The sequence below is a fragment of the Solanum dulcamara genome, chromosome 8 (assembly GCF_947179165.1).
Source record: "Solanum dulcamara chromosome 8, daSolDulc1.2, whole genome shotgun sequence".
NCBI classification, from domain to species: Eukaryota; Viridiplantae; Streptophyta; class Magnoliopsida; order Solanales; family Solanaceae; genus Solanum; species Solanum dulcamara.
Window position 1 is genome coordinate 71,980,407 of NC_077244.1, and position 21,210 is coordinate 72,001,616.

Consider the following 21,210-nt stretch of genomic DNA (forward strand, 5'->3'; position numbering starts at 1 on the left):
CTAGTAAGATTTTAATGAGGCACATCGTCTATAGGTGTTCAGAATAACTCTGTATATATTGTTTTTTCACTAGAATTTTTTTTTTTGACATCCAAGGGGGAGTGTTAAATTATAATGGATATGGTGGATGTCTTAATCCCAAGTGGGGCCCCACTCAAAGTGGGCAACTTGCCCACTTGGTATTTACTTCTTTATATGCCTATAAATATAGGCAAAATGTGAAGAATTATGCATAGACAGAAAAACAATACACGGCAATTATCCTTTCAATTCATCCTTCTCTCTTTTTCCCTTATTTTCTCTTCCTTATTTTGTTCAAGATAGTATATTTATAACAACAGAGACATATTAAGGAAACCTGAAAAAAGACAATTAAAGAGTAGGCCCAGTGGTGCTTGTGCAAAACCATGAAGTCTTTCTGTGTTTCCAATCGGCGGAAAATATCTTATTCTATCCACAAACAGAAATCACCATAGAATACTAAACGGAGAAGAAGAAGAAGAATAGTAGATATGGCTGCGGCCAACGCTTGGGCTGCGGCCACTGTTCGTCTTTCACCGTCTTCTTCTTCATCAGCTTCTTCTAATTATTTCGTCAATTTCCCAAATAAATCATTTCTTAAGAACACCAAAAGCTCGAGGCTTTGTTGCCGATGCGTTACTGTAAACAGCACCTCAAATCCCTCTGCTGATGAAAATTGTAACAATACCTGCTTCACTTCTTCCTCAGATTGGGATTGGAACCGCTGGACTAGATATTTTTCTGAAATTGAACAAGCTGAGAGCTATGCCTCTGTCTTGAAGGTACCTTTCTTTTTTATATTCAGTGTGAGATTTGGAGAATCTGTAAACGAGATTCTCCAATTTTTCCATAATAATCACAAATTCTTCGGTATTTGGCCCAATTAGACCTGAATAGATATAAAGGATTTGTATAGTTGACTCTAACTGCTTCTGGATTGAGGATATCTGTTACAGTTTTTTCATGCAGTCGTATTTTTTATTGATTCCATGTTAACTTCCTTTTCTTTTGGTCAACTTGAGGATGGAAGCTGAAAATTGTATGATGTAGTTGCTCTGAATTCTGATACACATAGAATTATGCTTTGAATCAGTTATGTGGTTCATATTTTATGGGGATGAATTTCACACTTGCTTGTTGCTAATTGGAAATACTTATAAAACAAATAAAGAGGATGAGTGATGACCATAGAGAAATGAAGTAACTTGATCACATTTATGATTTTGAAACCAGTATATCACCAAGGACAGAAATAAACTTCAACAGCTGATTGGTATGGAATTTGTATATTTTGAGGCTTGGGAGTACCCTGAGGTAGTCTCTTGTACCGTGAGGCATTCTTCCCTCTACACACTTAGTGTTGGTATCTCAACAGTTCACGCAAGAATTGGCAGCAAGTCTTCTGCTAGAAAAACTGCCTCAAGGAGCAGAGAAGGGGATAGCATATAACTACCAAGGCTGTCTATTCTTCCCATATGGGACATGGGGAAAGGTCCTATGGTATCAACAACTCACGAAAGAGGGATTCACAATTCCATATTCAAGATATTTGAATTATCAAGTCATTTTAGAAACTGGACAGCAAAAAAAATAGCAACACTAATAGGGAGCTGACAGAGTTGGTCTGCATGCAAATTTTATAAATGCAATGGATCTCTTTTTATGTCCCTAAAGAATGTATATCTTGCTTTACCACTCTCTAAAGCCAAGTTTAGTGGTACAAATCAGTGCTGACATGCCACTTCTTCATTATTTGCTAGTCCAGATGAAACTCCTCAGTTCTAATAAAAGAGGAGAATACTTGTTTTTCAGTTGTTTTTAGTACAGGTACACATATATGGTCTCCATATTTTAATTTGCATTTACTAGAAATAGGTGGGTAGATGGGAAACTTACGAGTTGGTTGTTACTTTATAACATCACACTTCAGTTCCCTAGTGAAGAATTTAGATACATTGTGATCCATTTGTCTAGTCTATTCCACTGGTGTCTCAACCATTCAATGGTCCAAGAAACTCCACTAGACAACCAAGAAAATGGTAAACACGATCTTGTCTGATAGGTCGTCATATTCAATTGATATTTGATTTTCTTTTCTGCTGCTTTTCTGTCATATAAGTGACCGCCAAATGCTTCCTCTTATATTTGCATGAGCAGATCCTTTTTTTTGATTATCTAATAGCAATTTTCGTATGCTTCTTTTAAATGTTTGAGAAGGTGCCCTATGGAACATGTGGTTCCAATATAAATGAATTCAGATGGTTATATTTTTGTATTAAAAAAGTCCCAAGAAATGCTGATTCCTATGAGTTCTAACTGGTTGTATGTACTACAGTTTCAACTTGAAGAAGCTATAGATAAGGAAGACTTTGAAGAAGCTGCAAAATTGAAAGCATCTATTGCAGAAGCTACATCAAAGGATTCGGTTGCTGAAATTATGTCCATGTTGAAGGTATTAATTGCAGTTAAAATAGCATTAAGCTCCCATTATCCATTGAGTTTCTGTCTCCACTGGTCCTCGTTTGCACCTGAATATTGACAATGATTTCTTTTCTCGTTCTGCCTCCAGAATGCAATAGATGAAGAGCGTTATCATGATGCTTCAAGATTGTGCCGAAGTACGGGAAGTGGCTTGGTAATACTTATCAGCTAAACACTTAAATCTGTAGGCCCCTTAGTGAGCCTTGTTATACAACCATATTACTGGCATAAAACCATGCATACAACTTTTTTTAAAATTTATTTATCATGTATCAAATCTGTGTTTGTGTCTTTTTATGTCTGTATGATAGATTACCTTTTCACTTCAGAACCACCTATATAGTCATGTTAAGTTCATGACTGACCTTCCCTCACCTCTTCTTTCCCTTCAAACTGCAGGTTGGTTGGTGGGTTGGCTATTCAAAAGATTCAGATGATCCATTTGGTAGACTAATACGTATTACTCCAGGTGTGGGCAGATTTATCGGCAGAAGTTATACTCCAAAGTAAGAATACAAAGCTGGAAGTTAAAGTTGCTAGTCATTTTTTGATTTTTGATGAGCTGAGTTGGTTATTTCAGACAGTTGGTCAAAGCCTCTCCTGGAACTCCACTGTTTGAGATTTTTGTTGTCAAAGATGGAAATGATACTTACAACATGCAGGTGACGTGCAACTGCGACCGATCTTGTTTATGAAGTTTTGTGTTATTCATTTTTATCTTACTTTTTATCTTTTAACTTTGCTGGTGTCTACTGTTTGTCTGTCACTGAGCTACCACGAAAATGAGGATTTCCTTTCACATTTCTTGATTAAATCATCATGCTGACACAGATTCTCAAATGTATTTTTGTTATAAAGTGGACAGCGAGCAGATATCCACATGTGCACCAAGTGATAGCTTGTTTTGTGTCATTATACCCATTCATTGTGATAACCTGAACATTGTGCTGGAAGGTTTCACTATATGTTTCCAAGATGAGCTAACTCACTGTTACCTTTTCCTAAACTCAAATCAGAAAAACATTTCCTTCAGTTAGTAGTCATATTTAGGTGTACTCTGATAGCTATCAGTGTCTTGCACTTTATCTAAATGTTGCTGTTGTTCAGGGTTGATTCTATATGATGAACTGTCCCCTTGACTGTGTTAATGCTGCTTCTGATGTCTGTTACCCCTGCCAGGTGGTATTCTTGCAGCGAGCCAAAGGAAGTGCAGCAAGTTCAAATCCATCATCCAAGTCTAAGCCAATGAAGGGACCTTCATCTGCTGAAATTGAGAACAGAGCTGTAATTGATGTTAAAGTAGATGAAGCTGAAGCAGAAAAAAGCAATGAGAAGAGCATAGATTTTGAGGGAGCTGCTGAAGAGGGAATAAGAAGTGTGATAAATTTTCTTAAAGATAAAATACCTGATCTGAAAGTGAAAGTAATGAAAGTCAATATTACAGAAGAAATAACAGATGATGGCGATTCAGTGAAGCAATTTCTGGAAGAAGAAGATGAGAACACTATTTCCAGTGAGGAGACGGATGGAACAACTAGTGATTTGGATAACATGAATCCTGATCGAGTTACTGTAGGAGGAGATAGTGGCACAAGTGAAGAAGGAAAAACTGTAGATACCAAGCTTTTTGTAGGGGGTGTATTACATAATAAAGAAGACAATCCAGTAAAGGACGAGTTTGTTCGTTTACCTGTCGAGATCAAAGATGTGGCAAGGGATTCCTTTGTGCTTCACATTCCTAAGAGACCTGGAGATCATGATGTTGAAGAAAATACTGCATCTAGTGTTAATGAGGCAGCTATTGCAGCTCAGGGTATCTCTGAACTATTGCCCCCTGATGTGGCCAAGGCATTTTGGAGTTCTGATAAAGTTTCTTCAAAAGTATGCAAACATATTCCTATCGTTACATTCTGCCGGTAGTTGTGGTCTGAGGTATCATGTAATGCCACAGGGAGCTCTATCATTTCGATTTCTCTTGTTGTTTTTACAATTAGAGGAAACTTCTAGTTTCTATTCCATCATCACAAAGTAAAATGATGGAAAGTCAACCAGCTACCTCGTCATTTTAAGAGAGTATCTGGTCCTAAGTGAGAAGTTGTCAGGAGACTCATCACCTTTTTCAGATTGTTGCCTTTCTATTTTTCTCCTTCTATTTTAAGATTTAGCTTTTGCATTGTCAAGATTTTATGGCTTCAATAATTTTAGGTGTATTATTTTATTGATTCATCAAATGTACGCTTGCTGTAGGTTTCTAGAGATGTAAAAGAGATGCTAAAGCTTGCAGTTAGTCAGGCACAGAAGCGATACAAATTATCTGAATACACAAGTTTTAGTCGAATTACAACCTCTCCTGGGGATTTAGATCCTTTTGAAGGTAAGACATTCCCTTGTGCCCGCTTCTCTTTCTCTCTAACTCTCTCTCTCTCTCTCTCTCTCTCTCTCTCTCTCTCTCTTGTAAACACAAATATAAATACTGCCATGTCCCATACTAAAATTTACATTCCTCCATACCCGCGAGACCTCCACGTGAATATGCGTTGGTATGCATTTCTCCTTCACTATACCAGGAGGAAGAGATGGGGTGCGGAGAGAGCTGATATGTGGGACTTTGTCAGTAATGTAGTTTTTTCCCTTAATTCTAGGTCTATATGTTGGTGCATTTGGACCTTATGGAACTGAGGTAGTGCAATTAAGGCGGAAATATGGTAACTGGAATGTAAATGATGCTGATAAATCCTCTAATGTGGAGTTCTTTGAGTATGTTGAGGCAGTAAAGCTAACAGGGGATATCAATGTGCCTGCAGGCCAGGTTCGATAGTTCACCCTGAAACTTGTTTTTTTTGTTTCTTCGTATGAAAGCCTAATGATTTGTAAAGCTTTTGATTTTCAGGTGACATTTCGAGCTAAAATAAGTAAAGGAAGTCGTTTGTCCAACAGGGGGATGTATCCAGATGAACTTGGTGTGGTAAGCAATAGTTGAGTCTGCTTCTCGTGTTGTGTGGTTAGCATTGTTTTGGATTTCCCAGGTTGAACTATGTCTTAGTTACCAAAAGTATCTTCAACTGTCCCCCTTTTCATGCTACTTATTATTTGTTCCATGCTCTGATGGACTACGTATAGAAAACGTTGATTTTTTGTTTTGTTTTTGAAAGAAGAGAACGTTCAAGTTTCTGTGATCATAATTCTAAAAGATGACTGATTAATGAACTTCAACATCGTTTTGAGAAATTGCTTATGTCATGTAAATATTAATATTTCAAAATTACATCTCTGCTATAAGCAGATAAAGCTAACAATCCAATATGTGCTACTTGGTGAGGATTCCTGATAGTTATGCTTTTACTCTCCATACAAAATTGCTCGTGTCTCTTCATTTATTGATGTCAAAGTGATTAATTTCAAATTGGTCATTAATCCTTTTGGTATGAAATTTAGATACAATGAAAAACATTACTGATGATAGGTGCCGTAAAAGGGGTTACCAAGCAGTTTAAGATCTGGAGTAGGAATAACAACATTAGTAACCAAGAAAGATGATAGTAAGAGAATTGTTTCCATCCGCCTAAGCCTTGGTGACCTCTACCTCTACTGGTATGATGTCACAGATTCTTTTTGGATTAATTAAGTGGCTTGGAGAGTGGAGACAAATATTACTACTACTGCAACAACAACGACGACGACGACAACAACATACCCAGTGTAATCCCACAAGTGGGGTATGGGGAGGGTACTATGTATGAAGACCTTATCCTACCTTGGAAAGTAGAGAGACTGTTTCCGATAGATCCTCGGCTCAAGGAACAAATATTACTACTTCTACTATTGCTACTACCACTATAATTTTATGAAAAAGTGTTATATATATACCAGCATCTCAACATTTAATCATTACTTCAAAATTGACAAATTTAAAATTGCTTTGAGCCTGGATAACTTAAAAAGCTAAAACAATTGGGACATCATACACTTAACACATGGTTTGTTTATTTTGTGCCCATAAAACATTAGTTGTTAACCATGATGCTGTATTACACTGATGAATTCAACTCTTCATGGTGAGCCCTAGTTTTAGCATGACTTAGCATCAACTAATTTGGCTACATGGGAAGTCAGCTATGCATTGAGAATAGAACAGTCAAATGATCCAGTTTAGATTCCTCGAGAATTACAGGTGTGACTCATCATGTTTGTTTCTTCCAGCTTGCTGGTTACAAAGGTCAAGGAAGAATAGCTGAATATGGTTTCAAAAACCCAAGGTGGGTTGAGGGAGAACTTCTACAACTCAACGGCAAGGTAATAAAATTGCTGGGGATTCTTGCTTGTCTTTTTTACCCTTGGATTTTCTATCTCACAACTTGTTGAAAGGCATAATTTAGAGGTCCTGGTTTCTATTCATATGTTTGTTAATTTTCCTTAGGGAATGGGGCCACACCTCAAAGGTGCAGACCTTGGCTTTCTTTATGTCATTCCGGAGCACAGCTTTCTTGTACTCTTCAATCGCTTGAAGCTACCAGAGTAAAGACACAAGTTGGTTGTATGACTTTGAACCCAGTTGTGCGGTTAGGCTAGGAGAAGAGCGTATTCCTTCTTCCAACAGGTTTTCCCCTTTTGCCAGATAACTTTTGTAGTGTTTTTATCAGAGAGGCATCACCCTGCAATGTGACTGGAAAAACCAACCCTTTCCCCTCCCTTTTTGCCATAGTGAGTGTTTTGCTGTCCAATAATGATACATCCTTTCAGTTTTCATCATATACACTAGAACTCATATCTTGTAATGCATAGTTTTGTCACGAGATGATGTGGATAATAGTATTCTAGCGAAGTTGAAATGCATATATATATATATATATTAATGAGTTCCTCTTCTCTATGGTCGTAGAAAGTTGTTCACATTAGCTGCCGAAGAAAGTGACAGACCATGTGTCTGGAAGGCAGAATAGCAGCACACTTTTAGTTGCTTACTCTTTTCTTTTCCGAGGCAATATAGGTAGCTTTGATCAAAAGAAGTCCCTTTTGTGCTTCCACTTTGTAGAAAGAAAGTTTTTGTTTTGTTCTCTTCTTCTCCTCTCCCCCCCCCCCCCCAATCAAATCCTTGATCCGAGGTCATCTTGATCACATGTTAACCGTGGTCAACTTGGAATTGCAAAAAGAATGATATGTAAGAGAGACTAATAAGAGAAAAGAATGTAATCCTTTGCTTAACTACCATGATTACCCAGGGCCCAGGAATCAAATGTATTAAGAGAACTTTTCAGTTTTTCAGAAAAGTATGAGCTATCTTACATCCCTAGTTTTGAAGGATTCCATTTGGAGTAGAAAAATATTTTTGTGAACACAAAAATCTGTCTTTGTTGCAACAAAGCCTAACGTAAAAGAAACCTTAAATCCTTTTTTAGATGTGATGCTATCTCTACCCTGAAGTATGTCTATATCCTCTTGACAAAACTTTATTTACCTTTGCTTGCTCGTGCCACCGCTGCTACTGAAGTGCTAAGAAAGCAAGAGTGTCACAATCTGGCTCTTTTTCTAACTCCCAAGTTTCTGAGCCCCTTGCTTGATTAAAATAAGAAGACATCTGTTCCTTCCACATTAATATTCTTAATAAATGATTTCAATCAAATGTAATCAAAAAGCTTGAAATACAATTGATGAAAGGGACTGCTAATGGTAAATAAATATACCATCTAATATGCTATTTTAAAGCATGTTGGCAATGATACACACTTTATGGGCCCTCAAAGAGACATGAGTATGCTAGTGATTTGACCACTAATACCTACTCACACCTGCCACCATATTTCACTTTGTTGCAGTCAACACACTCTGCAAGTCACAATCTTTCTTCTCTGTCTTAAGCCTAGTTGTTTCTAATTTCAGGGGTAAGTAAGACTACTGATAGCGTACGAGGATCTGGGGAAAAAATACACCAAATTTAGGGTGGTCTTAATATATTCTGTCTATTTGAATCGACTGATCGTTAGTCAAATTTATGGGTGTCATATCCTGAAACATGAAGAAAAGAAAAAAGAGCTGGGATCATCCTCACTAATAATTACGACGACTAACAGTGTGAGTGCTGAATTTTGGGAACCGTGTAGGATGTGTGATACGGTTTGATTCAATACAAAATTTCTAATAGCTTAAATGCATTTCTTTATATAAGGCATTTCTTTATATCTTATAGTAGTATGAAGTGGAGCTTCTTATAGCAAATTATTAGCATGAAACTTTATAAAAAAGACCAAAAGAGATAAGGTGGGACAAAGAAATGGCATGAACTTTTCTGGCTTTTTCTTGTTCAAAAATGCCAGTCTGAAATCACTAAAAAGATAGTTCGTGACGAAAGAATCACAATTTATAATATAGTTTTAACATTTCAATTTCAGCATTTAAAACTACCCAAATTTAGGTGTCATGCTTAATTTCCTTTTTGAAAGTCAATTTAACTCATTTTCAAAGTTAAATTAGATTAGGTCAATTCAATATTTTATATTTAAAATCTAGCTATTCAAAACTTATACAATAATTAAAAGGGATGATTACTTAAATCCCATAGCGAAAAAGCCCAATTACAATTTATTCCGATTTTTTTGGGTAATTATCCAAATTTCCTTTTTTTTCCCCAGATTTTTGATACATACGAATGACGCTGATACATCGAGATTTGATACATAAGTCATTTTCATGATACATCGCTAGTTGATACAAATCAAACATTGTAATATCAATAAAACTTATGAATCAGCTTATAACACCTAATATTTCATGAACACAACAAAAATAGCAGTTGTTTTACTGATACATTGTGTGTTTGGTTTGTATCAACTAGCGATGTATCATTAAAATGACTTATGTATCAAATCGCAATGTATTAGCGTCATTCGTATGTATCATAAGAGGAATTTTTGAAATTTTTACAAATAGTAGGAAATAATTAAAAATATAAGAATATAAGGTGTGTAATTTGGTAATTTTTCCTAATTAAAAACCATAAGTTATAATTTTTTTCATGTTAGTTTGTTGAAAATATATATTTTAAAATGCTAGTTAAAATTCACATAATTTGATTCTAAAAAAATGAAATATAAGAACTTATATAAGACGAAAGGAAGTAGTACTTAGCAATTAATATTTTATATTTAACTTAATCAATGTATATGTGTGTTTATACTAATTATAGTACTACTCGCGATTAATTATGTACACATTTTACCTCACTTTTATGATTTAGCTATCTTAGTTTATTGTAATTTCGTGTAAACACCAAAAGAAAAAGTTATTTGAGGTAGGAAGTGTCCTACATTATAGTCGAACTATAAGGGCAATATAGTAAATTACTACTTTATTTGTTACTATTATTTTTTAAAAGGTGTGTCTAGTTAATTACGGGCAAATAAATATAGATGGAAAGTCTTATAAAGAAAAAATTGCGCGAAATGACAAACATTTAATGGTTATTATGTACTTAAGCTATAGTTTCAGTTAATTATTAAACGCGGTTATAATTTAATTAACTTTTTATTTAATTTGTATAATTTGATTCCTAATTATATAAATTTAAAATTTGTATAATTCAATTCCTAATCGTATAAATTCAAAATTTGTATATGCTTATCCTAGCTATTTGTCCGATTTGATTCATAACTGTATAAATTCAGAATTTATATATAATTAACTTATTTGTATATGATTTGTTAATACATTTTGATTTGTATAAGTTCTGAAAATTTCTTAAATGTATAAATATATAATTTGTATATACTTACCATTTTTGTATATTGGTAAGGAAAATATACAAACAAAGTTTTTTAAAAAATTTAAATGTATAAATACATAATTTGTATATACTTACCCTATTTGTATATTGACAAGCGAAATATACAAACAAAAATACCTATAGCAAATGAAACTATAGCTATGAAGCGTAATTAGACAAACTGTAGCTAAGGAGCATAATTAAGATACTTATAGTAGCTATTTGTGAATTTTTCTCAACAAAATATAGTAGTATACGACTCAAATATGCCCACGGGATTTATCCGAACTTCTGAAAAATTACTATATATAATTAAAATTATATTTTAGGTATATATAATAGTGTTGAATCCATTGACTTTTTTGTGTTTTGAACTCCTTTGATGAATTTTTTGACTCCAAATATTTTTAATGGGGAAAAAAAAAAGCATCGTATTTTAGCATGCATTACCATTTCAATAACATCACGTAAAGAATCACTTCCTTAAAGATTCACGTACAACCTAAGCGGAGCACAAAAAAGTCCTTACCGAGCCAGACCATCCTTATATTTATCATCAATCAATCGTTACCCTCCACGTCATACTAAATTCCAAAAACTCCACCTGGCACTCTCACATTGGTTAATAGAAGAGAACACTATAACAACCATAGATCTTCACACATACTTCATTACTGCTCCAGTGATTCAAAAGAATCGACAGACGGCCCACTTTCTTTTCCAAAGTATTTTCTTCACTCACTTTTCCTCTGTTTTTCCTCCAAAATCTCCCAATAAAGATCAGATTTTTCAAGAAACCCACCATGAAAAATCCAAACCCAGAACCCAATTTCAGTTCAAATCATCGGAATCTCCATAAACAGAGCAGCAGCCATATATCAATGTCGGACACAGAGTCACAGGTGAGTCCAATTGATTCTTTCTACTCACCTCTTCGATCCGACTCGCCATTACGTTCTGATGACCCTTTCCCTGAACCCCACAACCCCAAATCACCTTCAAAGGCAATAGTTTCTGTTGACAAGCACTTCTCCCCACTCAGATCATCGCATAAACCTTCGTCGGAAAATTTGAGTTTGCCGCCGACCCCACCGCCGGCGGTGGAAAGGAGGTCACCGGTGGTGTATTATAGTAGGGCGGTTAGGGAGGATATGGCACCTGGGGTGACGAAGGTGAGTCCAGTACGTGGTGGTGCTGACGTGGAAGGGGGAGAAGTCGGCCGTGAGAGGCGGTCGAGGGCGGCTGTGGAGTCGATTCTTGAAAGGTCGCAAAAGGATGTTATGATGAACAGGGTGGCTTTGGGTTTTAGGGTTTGTGAGATTATTTTTTGCTTGATTTCTTTTTCGGTTATGGCAGCTGATAAAACTCAAGGTTGGACTGGTGATTCATTTGATCGCTACAAAGAGTACAGGTGACCATTTTCTTTTCCTTAACTTCTTCTTGCTTATGTTATTTTTGTTTCAATCGTAAAGAAATCATTTTGAAGTGGAGAGGCTAATTTTGCACAGAAACTTGTAGTTCTTTTTTTTTCTTCTTCATTATAGCAGTAGTGTGTGAACCAAGCTTGTATGCACCTCAGCTGATAGGTTTTAGCTGTAGATGAGTTTTTTCTGGCTTTGGAGTACCCTTTCATCAGAAGCAAATACAGTCAAACCTCTTTATAAATGGCATCGTTTGTCCAGGCTGTTATAGTGAGATTATGTTATAAAGAACATATACTATCCGTTCCAATTTGTTTGTTTACTTTCCTTTGTTAGTCCGTTTCGAAAAGAATGTCTCTTTAATTTTTTGTCAACTCTTTAGTTCTAACTTTCCATGAGATCGAAGAGATTCTACATATATATCTTTAGTTTAAGACTACAAGATTCAAAGTTTTCTTTAATTTCTTAAAGTCCATGCCAAGTCAAAACCAAAAAAACAAGTCGAAACGGAGAGAGTAATATGAAAGTTGGTTCCCAAGAAAACTAAGTTAATGGATGACTGTTGCAGAGACGTCCTGTAGTTCTATTTTTGGTTGATCCTAGGGGTTTACAGTTGATTTCTTTCTTTCATTTTTTTCCTTGTTTCTCGTTTACTATTTCCTTATGAACTGCTTTCCTCAGCTTTAAGTAATGTTAGACCTAATTTTTGCCACAGGTATTTGGTAGCTGTTAATGTTATTGGATTTGCATATTCTGGATTTCAAGCATTTGATCTAGCATACAGTTTGGCAACTGGGAAACACTTTCTCTCTTACCATATGCGATATCATTTCAATTTCTCAATGGATCAGGCAAGTAATATCGTTTCAACTGGTGTACTTCCATAAGTGTTTCTAGTTTGAGATGAAATTGGTAACTGGTATTGGTTTTGCTCTTAGGTATTCGTATAGGCTCTTAGAATGTTGCTAACAGGGCAGGGTGCAGAGTCGGGATGATTCCACCTCTATATAGTCAATTGAGCTGCTTGTTTGAAGGAAAAATAGCATTTTTCATTGGCTTCTTTAGTCTGCTTTTAGATTCTTATGTTGATTTTAGTTCAAAGTCTTGCCCAGTCAAAAAAAAGAACAATTTTCCTTTCCACTCCGAGGCATATGATTTAGATCCTTGGGAACAGGTTTTTGAGAAGTAGATGGCTCGGTTCCACTGGGAGATGGAAAACTATTTTAGTTTAGAGTCTATCAGAATTCTTATGGTGGGGTTTGTGAGAAAGAAAAACTTCCAAGTGCCTCATTTAGGAGCTATTAGATAACTTCATTCAGTTCTTAGTGTTGAAGAAAAACTGTTCAGTGCCTCATATAGGCTTTGGACAACCTTATTTTGATTGGCACTAGGTAGGATAGAATTATAGGTACCTTTACTAATCCATACAGCTGTGTGTTTGAGACTACAACGGATAACCTATAGAATTAATTATAACACACACTCATTAACTTCCTAAAGCTATTTGGAGTTTGGATCCTCCCGTAAAGAGGTGCAGCACTTGGAGAGCAAGAATTCAGGGCTAAATAACTTATGGATGAATTCATCATTAGGAAGGTGACTACATACTTTTCAATGAACTAAGAAGATGAGTGATATTTGAGAATGAAATTAATTGAAATTTACTGCAATTGCCAAAATTTATCAAAGCACATGTTGACCCAATAACAGTTACCTAACCTAATATGCATACCTGTATGTAATGTGTTTTGACTCAAAAACGACCAGGTACATCTGATTATGGACCCTAAGGTTTCGTCATATGTTGCAGTGTTCATGACATTTACTCAGCTCCTAAGTGTATAGTTTCTATTTAGCCAGTTGAAAACTTCTGGGTCTGTTTAATTTATTATGATTATGCCAGTTACAACCAAATTATCTTCTATGTATCATCATATCTGGCTTTATTAGTCTTGTTGTTGTTCTGTGTATATATGCTCTGATTAGTCTCTTGTTCTCGTACCTGTGCAGATACTGTCATATCTTCTTATGTCTGCATCCTCTTCTTCTGCAACAAGGGTAGACGACTGGGCATCAAATTGGGGAAAAGACGCGTTCACAGAAATGGCAAGTGCATCAATCGCGATGTCTTTCCTGGCTTTCGTTGCTTTTGCCTTCAGCTCTATCATATCTGGTTATAGCCTCTGCAACCGTAGTTCCTCATGATCTTGAAATCAGTTACATATTTATCCATTGCGTAATTTTGAGAAATTGCTGCACGAAATGTTTATGTCTAGTGGATCAGAAGTTGTACAGGTGTAGTTAATAGATTTAGCTGTATAATTTTTTTTTCCCACTCCTATTGCAGAGGAATAAAGTAATCCGGTTAAGTAAAATGTATTGTTGAGTACCTAAAAAAAAATAATGTTAAATATGCATATATTCTTTTGGATATGGTATATGTTAAACTATGATGTATTGAACAGTGTGAATGTGAACCCTTTTTCAACAAAAAAGCTCCATTCGGGTTTTTGGCCAGTACCTCTCGCTTTCTGGATATTTTTTTTCATAAAGTCCTTGGTAGGATTGGTAGCATCCCCCCTCAAGGCATGATTTCGAGATAGAATTTCTTGAAAGAGAAAAAAACATGAATGTTTTCTCTCCTTGATTTGCAGATCTCTGTTCTCGAAACAAATAAAATCAATCTTTGAGTTTAGGGATATACATGAAATTAAGAGCCTTATTGGATTCGCTTTTCATTTTGACTTATAATTCAGTTTATGACTTTTGATTTATTTTTAACATTTTAAATTAAATTAAGTGCTTATAAACACTTTTTTTAATCTTACCCAAAGAATCCAAAAGTGCTAAAAAAGCTATAAATGGGCTCTAATGACCTATATGATGAATGACCACTTCAAAAGGATAAAAATTCTTGTAAAAACAACTCATATCAGGTCTCCAGTTTGAAATACCACCATCAAATAACAATAATAAGAAATCAATAGACCAGGGAAATCGGTCTCAAATTCCATAAAATTTTCATTATATGTACCTGCAAAAATCTGTTATAAGAAAGGTAAAATACGGAAATACCATAAATAATTTTAATCACAGGACGAGTAGAAAGTAGGGACCTAAATTTCGAAAGATGATGTCTGGTAACTGTGACTTGAAATTTGTACCTTTAAACTTGTTTTGGAATTCTATTTCATCTTTCACTTGGACAATAACATTTTTATATTGAAAGTCCTTTAAATCCAGACAAGTTCGTTAGAATCATCATATGTATTCCTTCACCTAGAGAAGAAGATGTTCTTGACACTGGAAAAAGGTCAGCAACAAGAAAACTTCCTCTTTCCACCTGTCCTCCTCACCTTCCTCTCTCCAAAATTGACCTGAACACATATCGACTCATTTGCCTAATTCCTCTTCCTACTGCTGAAACATAGTCTTGAATCATGAGTCCCAATCTAGACTCATCTTTAACATAACCATCTGGAAGTTTATATCATAAGAAATCTATTGAAAGCAGTTGTGGCAAAGGCCTGTGAGGTGTTAAATAGGCTTTAGGATTATCTGTTCAACTACTATCTGGAGTCCTCCTCTGATCCGAGGCTGAGGGATCCTGCTTTCGTGCCTCTCCAAAATTTGATCTGCATTTGATGGCATGAACCAAAAAATTAGAATTCCCAAACTCAAGCATCCATTATTATATGAATTGAGTTATCAGTGGAGTGGTTGAAGAACAGTTAGGAGGCTACTACATAATAAACTTCTATTATATTGAATTGGAATTAGCAACCCTTTTTCCTGTACCTTTGGTTTAGTTATGGAATGTTCTCAGGAAACAAGAAAAGAATCCTTAAAATGTAGATAAGTTTTCCATTAGCACTAACTAGGTGAGTGGTGTTCATGTATCTTCTCTTAAAGTAATTCAGTTAGTAAACATCACCAGAAGGCAAAAAGGTTACAGCCCAATTTAAAGAAAGTGCAAGGTAGGCACCATTGCCTCAGCTTCTATGTTTAATGTGTTCTTCTCCACTGATTATTGATCCTAAGTTCCTTATAGTGCAAATATGCATGCATCACATCTTTCTCCAGCCAGCAAGACAATGTCAATAATGAATCAACTACTAGAACATATCTTTTGTCAATGCATTGCTTCAGTTCAGCAAAAGCCAAGGAAAAGAAAAAGAAATACAGAAAACAGCAAGAGACATCACTGGTGAATGAGAACTAGTTCTCTGTTCCAGACTACCACAAACAAATGTTTTCTTTTTCTTTTTTTTAAATAATGGAGTAGGGCACAGTTACTATATGTTCTCCTTATATCTAGGTCCCGTCCTTTTCACCTCCTAAAGCAAACATCCAGCCAGTAACAAGTGGTTCTTTAATAGGACTTTTTAACTGCACCTATTATCCCTATAATTGCTTTCAGAGCTCAACCTTTCCAGGAAACTAGCAGATACATGAAACTATAATCGAAGATACAAAGGATTCATATAGCTGATTCCAACTAAAAAGAGAACAAGAAACAAGTGATTGATACAGAACAGTAACCAATACTGCCAGTTCCCTTCTCGTATTTGGTGGGTGGTCTGGAAGGTGAGAAGCCAGAGATTCTTTGAAGGAAAACATGAAAGTGTATATAGATTAAACAGATGTATTTTTCTTTTAGCTTAATTGTGAAAACCTTGATGTAATGGAGCTAGGGCATGTAAGTCATGGCAACTCTCCCTGATAGAATTTAGGATTGCTGTTCATTAGACTACCTCAACTCCTTATGTGTGCAGCAATGGAGTAGAGATTTTTTGCTTTCTGTAATGCACACTCCACAGCATTCACTTGGTTTTGGTTGCCTATTCCTTACTGATCAAAAAGTAACCAGTATTGCCAGTAACATCTGACATGATCATAAGGTCATGTGGACTTTTTGGACGGAACATTATTCTTAAAGCAGCATACTTAACGAGAAATGAAAAGCTTGTCAATGAGACACTTCATTAAGTATATAATGAAACTCACCCGCATGTTGAGCATTTCTTGTGATGCTTGCAGAATATTGATAAACAAACAGAGCATATGAAACCCATATCAATAGTGTTTTTATGGCAAAAGCACCTGAAAGTTAGTCACAAACATAATCAGATGAGAAGCTATACTTAGTTGAGTGTGAAGAGGAGCGAAGAGTAAACCCAACACCAATTTAGGGCTAAATTCAAGAATTTGTCAGAATGGACTGGAAACTGGAGCACATATTTCTTTTTTTATTTATTTTTGATTAAGGTAAAATTTGGAACACAGATTTATTTGGGTCCAGATAGCCTGAAATTCAATAAACACTCTGCTTTTGCTATTAGTGGGATAGATCTCCTTGATAAAAATTGTGTTCATTTTTTTGGGATAAGTATCTTATCAGAAGCTGCACTCAAAGTAAGTCGTAAGTTCTTAACACTCGTAATGGCTCAAAACTGCTGGAGTTTGGAAAGATATGGTTAAGACAGTTTTAACAGATGATACCAATATTATAATTGGTGAGTATTCTCACTAATATTTTATCTAGATGGATAAAGCACTTAAGAAAAAGAGTACATAAAATATGAGGATACTTACCAATTATAATATTACCACCTCATCATATGAGAAATAATTTAAATAAAAGACAAACTAATCACTTACGATGCGCGAAAGTCAACTCCAACAGGTCTGGGAAGTTGCAAAAAGCTCCGAGAATGTAAATCAGTCGCAAAAACTGTCTGTATTTATTACAGTCTCGTCAGTATTTTCAAATGAAAAATTACAGATCTCAAGACAAGACATTCTATAAATAAAACATCTCAAAATAAACAAGGCATTTGACCATCTTAAAGATCACACCAGGAGAATGAAAACACGTGGTAACAGAAACATGATATCATATTGATGAGAAATAACTTTTTTAATAAGCAGTCGATTTCAACATAACTTCTGGTGTAGATACTGTATTCTAGTTATGAAAGTGGTTGTAGCAATGGGACATTGCATTTCCATGAAAAGTGAATGAAATGTTGAAAACAAGATCATACAACAATACATCTTCATTCATGATATTACCATTTCCTACTCTCAGAGACAAATCATGAACTGTTCACTTTAGAGGGCAAAAGGAAAAGTCATTGAACTGTGGTAGTCCGATGACATTTGGAGAAGTGTTTCTAAGTCCACAAAAAGTATATCGATACTTTTCAGTCATATCCTTTTAATAGCATGAGTTACAAATTGCCCGTACTTGGTTGATCACTGTATATCCAACCGCAACAGATAGGAGTACATATCAAAAGTTTGACACCAGATTCAAAAACTTTCGGAAGGTCTTTTTTAGTGTAAGCTCCTCGGAAACAAAAATTACATACGATAAGCAAATCGAAGTATAGGACTTGTTCAACATGCTTCCAAATCAGGCAGCACTGGAGACAACTGTAGATGTTCAATGTTGGATACAAGCTATTGACGAGTTAAAATGGAACTAGAGATAACTTAGTATTAACAATTTGAATAACACTTACAGAGAGATATTGAAACAGTCCATCTGATACTTGGGGTTTCAAATATACACCACCAGTTATGTAAGAAGCCTGTCCCCAGATGTGCACCATATTACATCAGTGAGCCAAAATATAACTCATGCTGGGAAAGAGCAGATATAAAACCAAATTGCAGGTATAGATATGCTACCTGCTGAAGAAAAGCAGAATGCTGAGATCCTATTACACACGAATCAATGGGTACCTGCAATAAAAATGCATTGTATTTCATAGAGTACACTTACAATATAACAATCTGTGTCCAGATCCCTAACTTTATAAATTCTACATTTATGAAGACAATGAGACAACTTTCTAATTAATCTAGGAGGAAATGAAACGATTACAAAATTGAAAATAAAGAGTTGCTTAATGCTCTATATACCATTGAACGTTGAGCTGAGAAAATTGAATTCATGACTGCAACATATCTGCAAAAAAAAGTACATGTTTCAGCAGAGAACCTAACAATGAGAAGATTGTAGATGCGGCTAAAATCCAACATACTGTCCGGGCCCATCTGGAGATCCATGCAGACACAATATCTGCCATAATTTCAGACACAACTTCTTAGCAAATATCAATATTCATACCCATTATAACAGAAAAGGAATCAAATTTTAAAGTACAAAACAGGAAAAAGCACGAATTTTTCCTAACAATTACCTTACTGCTAAAGGACAGTAAATGATCAAATTAGCAAACACAACAAAAGGGCATCAATGATGTAGCAATGTCTGATAATGTTACATTAAGAAATTGCCCATGAAATGGGACAGGAAATGGCAGCTAAAATGTAGGCATTTTATTGGGAATGGTAGTTTCATTTTTTTTACTTGATAAGGATGGGTATGGTAGTTTCATTATAACATTGGATAAAATTGCAGGACAAATAAATCAGGACACTTTGAAATTTAACTGATGGTTTTGTTTAAGATACATAAAACATAGAATAAATTAAAGTATTACCTTACCAAACCCCCCCCCCCCCATTAAGCTGGTTATGCACCTTTGAGAGAAACACTCTTTCAGAAGTAACATGAAACATAAGAAGGTCAAAGAAGTCATTGGGGAAACCTGGTAGTTCGTTTTTCCCTTGGACGAGAGAAATTTCCATGGATAACATATTTGGCATAACAACATGTTATGCTAATAAATACTAAAATTTACTCTCCCAAATGGATCGACCAGGAAAATATCACATAAGAACAACATCTACAAATGTAACTAGATAAACATAATCCACAGAAATACTAGTAGAAATTCTCATAGCAAATTCCACCAATCTAAATTCCCAGAAAAATCCTTTTTCAGTTTCTTCTGAAATGAGGAACTTACCCGAGGCTGTGGATGAAGAGGACCTGAACGAAACACCCGTTGAATATCTAACAGTTCACACAAGTCAAGAGAAGCACTTCCTCTAAACAAACATGAATTCAAAGCTATGCACCATAACAGATAAAAACCAGTGGCAGATGTAGCTTATTAGCTACAGGTTCAACCAAACTCAGTATCTTTTAATACAAAAACGTGAATACATAAGTGAAAAATACTAAAATCTTAACAAAATATTATATTCTGAAACTATAATTTCAAAAGTACAACAAATTCAGAGCAAAAAACTTCAAAGGATGAACCTAGCAAGTTCAAATCTTGGATCCTTCTCTGGATAAAATCATTAAAATTGCAATTGAATGACAATAAAAAAATAAAAAACATGAACTGATTGAGGATACAGCACAAAGCCATAGAAAGTGAACCAGAAAGCAGAGAAAATCCAACTCCATCAACAGAGTCTTCTTCACTCAAGGACTCATCTTTATCCACAAAATCCTCCAGTTTCTCCAACAAGCACTCAGCCCTTTGCATTGATGAAGTAGACGAATCGAATACATAATCACATGAATTGTACCCAGTTGCAATCACAACCACCTGGTTCATCTGATTCAGTAAAAGTATCGAATTCAAGAAGGAAAGAACCTGCATTTTTCCCCATAAATTCCAGCATCAAAATTCAATAAATGCAAAATACAAGACTATTCATTTAAATTTTTTTAAAAAAACAAATTTTGGGTATTGGGATTTTGTTTACATGAGATAAGAATTTAGAGAATGTGAAGGCAGTGTTCTTCATTGAGCTCCAGAAGTAGGGATTTGTATCGAGCAGAACCATCAATAGGCTCACATCATCTGAAATTATTCAAAAGAGATTACTAATTTGATAGTTATGATTTATATGCATATGTGTCGTTTTTCTCTTATTCCACTACCATATAACTTATTGCATACTACAGAGAGAGATAGGAGAGACCTGCGTAGAGTTTTGATGAAATCGGAGTCATGGCCGCCGCCTGAGTTCACCGGTCAGGGTAGAGAGTGTCGCCGATCCTGCGTACTGTCGAGTTCGTTGTACTAATCACTAAGAAGTAGGAAGTATAATTGGTATCATTTGTTATTACTAATCTATCATTGATATTATTTGTTACTAATCTAATTTATAAAACATACCATGAAGACTGTTTGGCCGAGTGGTATAAGGCGCCAGATTTAGACCCGAACCAACTTAAAGCCTCTAATTTTAAGCTGTAAAATTTTTAAAGTCAGTCAAAGAGCCCATTTGGATTGGCTTAAAAAAAGTAACTTTTATGTATGAAGTGTTTTTAGAACTTTGAAGTGCTGAAAGTTATTTTTATAAATAAGCAGTTGAGTGTTTGGATAAAAGTGCTTATGATGTGAATTTTAGGGTTAAAAGAATAAAAAAGGTAGTTTGAGAATTTAGTTAAAATATAAGGGATATAAAAATAATTTCCATGGTCAAAGAAAATGACTTTAAGCACTTTGGAAAAAAAAGTTAGGAATCCTAACTTTTCATTTTTGACTGACTTTAAGAACTTTATGACTTAAAGTCAGCATTAGGCAAACACGTCCAAAAGTTAAAAAGGGGCTTTAAGTTGTTTTTGACCAACTTAAAGCCAATCCAAACGGG

At 35.2% G+C, this 21,210-nt stretch overlaps 3 protein-coding genes across 4 annotated transcripts; 2 read left to right on the plus strand and 1 right to left on the minus strand.

Annotated features, from left to right (window-relative positions):
- Positions 1-375: 375 nt before the first annotated feature.
- LOC129898631 (protein EXECUTER 2, chloroplastic) lies at positions 376-7,361 on the plus strand. Of its 2 annotated transcripts, none has more exons than XR_008769413.1 (11): positions 376-803; positions 2,357-2,473; positions 2,591-2,656; positions 2,902-3,008; positions 3,083-3,164; positions 3,682-4,383; positions 4,750-4,876; positions 5,145-5,311; positions 5,393-5,477; positions 6,703-6,795; positions 6,920-7,059. XR_008769413.1 is itself a non-coding variant. In XM_055973253.1 (11 exons), exons 1-11 carry the CDS (start codon positions 513-515, stop codon positions 7,019-7,021), a joined length of 1,929 nt encoding a protein of 642 aa, XP_055829228.1. In that variant the 5' UTR covers positions 376-512; the 3' UTR covers positions 7,022-7,361. The 2 variants fall into 2 exon arrangements, 1 of the variants encoding a protein (XP_055829228.1); XM_055973253.1 differs by having other exon boundaries at positions 5,393-5,467; positions 6,920-7,361.
- A 3,552-nt stretch (positions 7,362-10,913) lies between these two features.
- LOC129901097 (CASP-like protein 4A3) lies at positions 10,914-14,098 on the plus strand. Its single transcript, XM_055976215.1, has 3 exons — positions 10,914-11,669; positions 12,395-12,530; positions 13,690-14,098. The coding sequence occupies exons 1-3, from the start codon at positions 11,062-11,064 to the stop codon at positions 13,882-13,884; spliced, it is 939 nt and encodes a 312-aa protein (XP_055832190.1). The 5' UTR covers positions 10,914-11,061; the 3' UTR covers positions 13,885-14,098.
- Positions 14,099-14,836: 738 nt separating this feature from the next.
- On the minus strand, positions 14,837-20,704 carry LOC129901313 (general transcription and DNA repair factor IIH subunit TFB4). The gene is made up of 11 exons (XM_055976457.1): positions 20,536-20,704; positions 20,317-20,414; positions 19,961-20,204; positions 19,563-19,609; positions 18,732-18,769; positions 18,610-18,655; positions 18,376-18,429; positions 18,207-18,275; positions 17,341-17,417; positions 16,687-16,782; positions 14,837-15,314 (listed from the first exon to the last, which is right to left on the minus strand). Exons 1-11 carry the CDS (start codon positions 20,564-20,566, stop codon positions 15,242-15,244), a joined length of 873 nt encoding a protein of 290 aa, XP_055832432.1. The 5' UTR covers positions 20,567-20,704; the 3' UTR covers positions 14,837-15,241.
- Positions 20,705-21,210: the final 506 nt, after the last annotated feature.

Bases quoted from the DNA above. Each gene is read 5' to 3' on its own strand.
- LOC129898631 (XM_055973253.1), top strand. From the start codon at position 513: ATGGCTGCGGCCAACGCTTGGGCTGCGGCCACTGTTCGTCTTTCACCG. The intron at 2,657-2,901 runs GTAATACTTATC...TTCAAACTGCAG, and splicing joins GAAGTACGGGAAGTGGCTTG to GTTGGTTGGTGGGTTGGCTA. The intron at 3,165-3,681 runs GTGACGTGCAAC...TACCCCTGCCAG, and splicing joins ATGATACTTACAACATGCAG to GTGGTATTCTTGCAGCGAGC.
- LOC129901097 (XM_055976215.1), top strand. From the start codon at position 11,062: ATGAAAAATCCAAACCCAGAACCCAATTTCAGTTCAAATCATCGGAAT. The intron at 11,670-12,394 runs GTGACCATTTTC...TTTTTGCCACAG, and splicing joins GATCGCTACAAAGAGTACAG to GTATTTGGTAGCTGTTAATG. The intron at 12,531-13,689 runs GCAAGTAATATC...GTACCTGTGCAG, and splicing joins TCAATTTCTCAATGGATCAG to ATACTGTCATATCTTCTTAT.
- LOC129901313 (XM_055976457.1), bottom strand. From the start codon at position 20,566: ATGACTCCGATTTCATCAAAACTCTACGCAG. The intron at 18,430-18,609 runs GTATATAGAGCA...TTTTTATTGCAG, and splicing joins TCTCAGCTCAACGTTCAATG to GTACCCATTGATTCGTGTGT. The intron at 15,315-16,686 runs GTGAGTTTCATT...CATCAAATGCAG, and splicing joins AAGAAATGCTCAACATGCGG to ATCAAATTTTGGAGAGGCAC.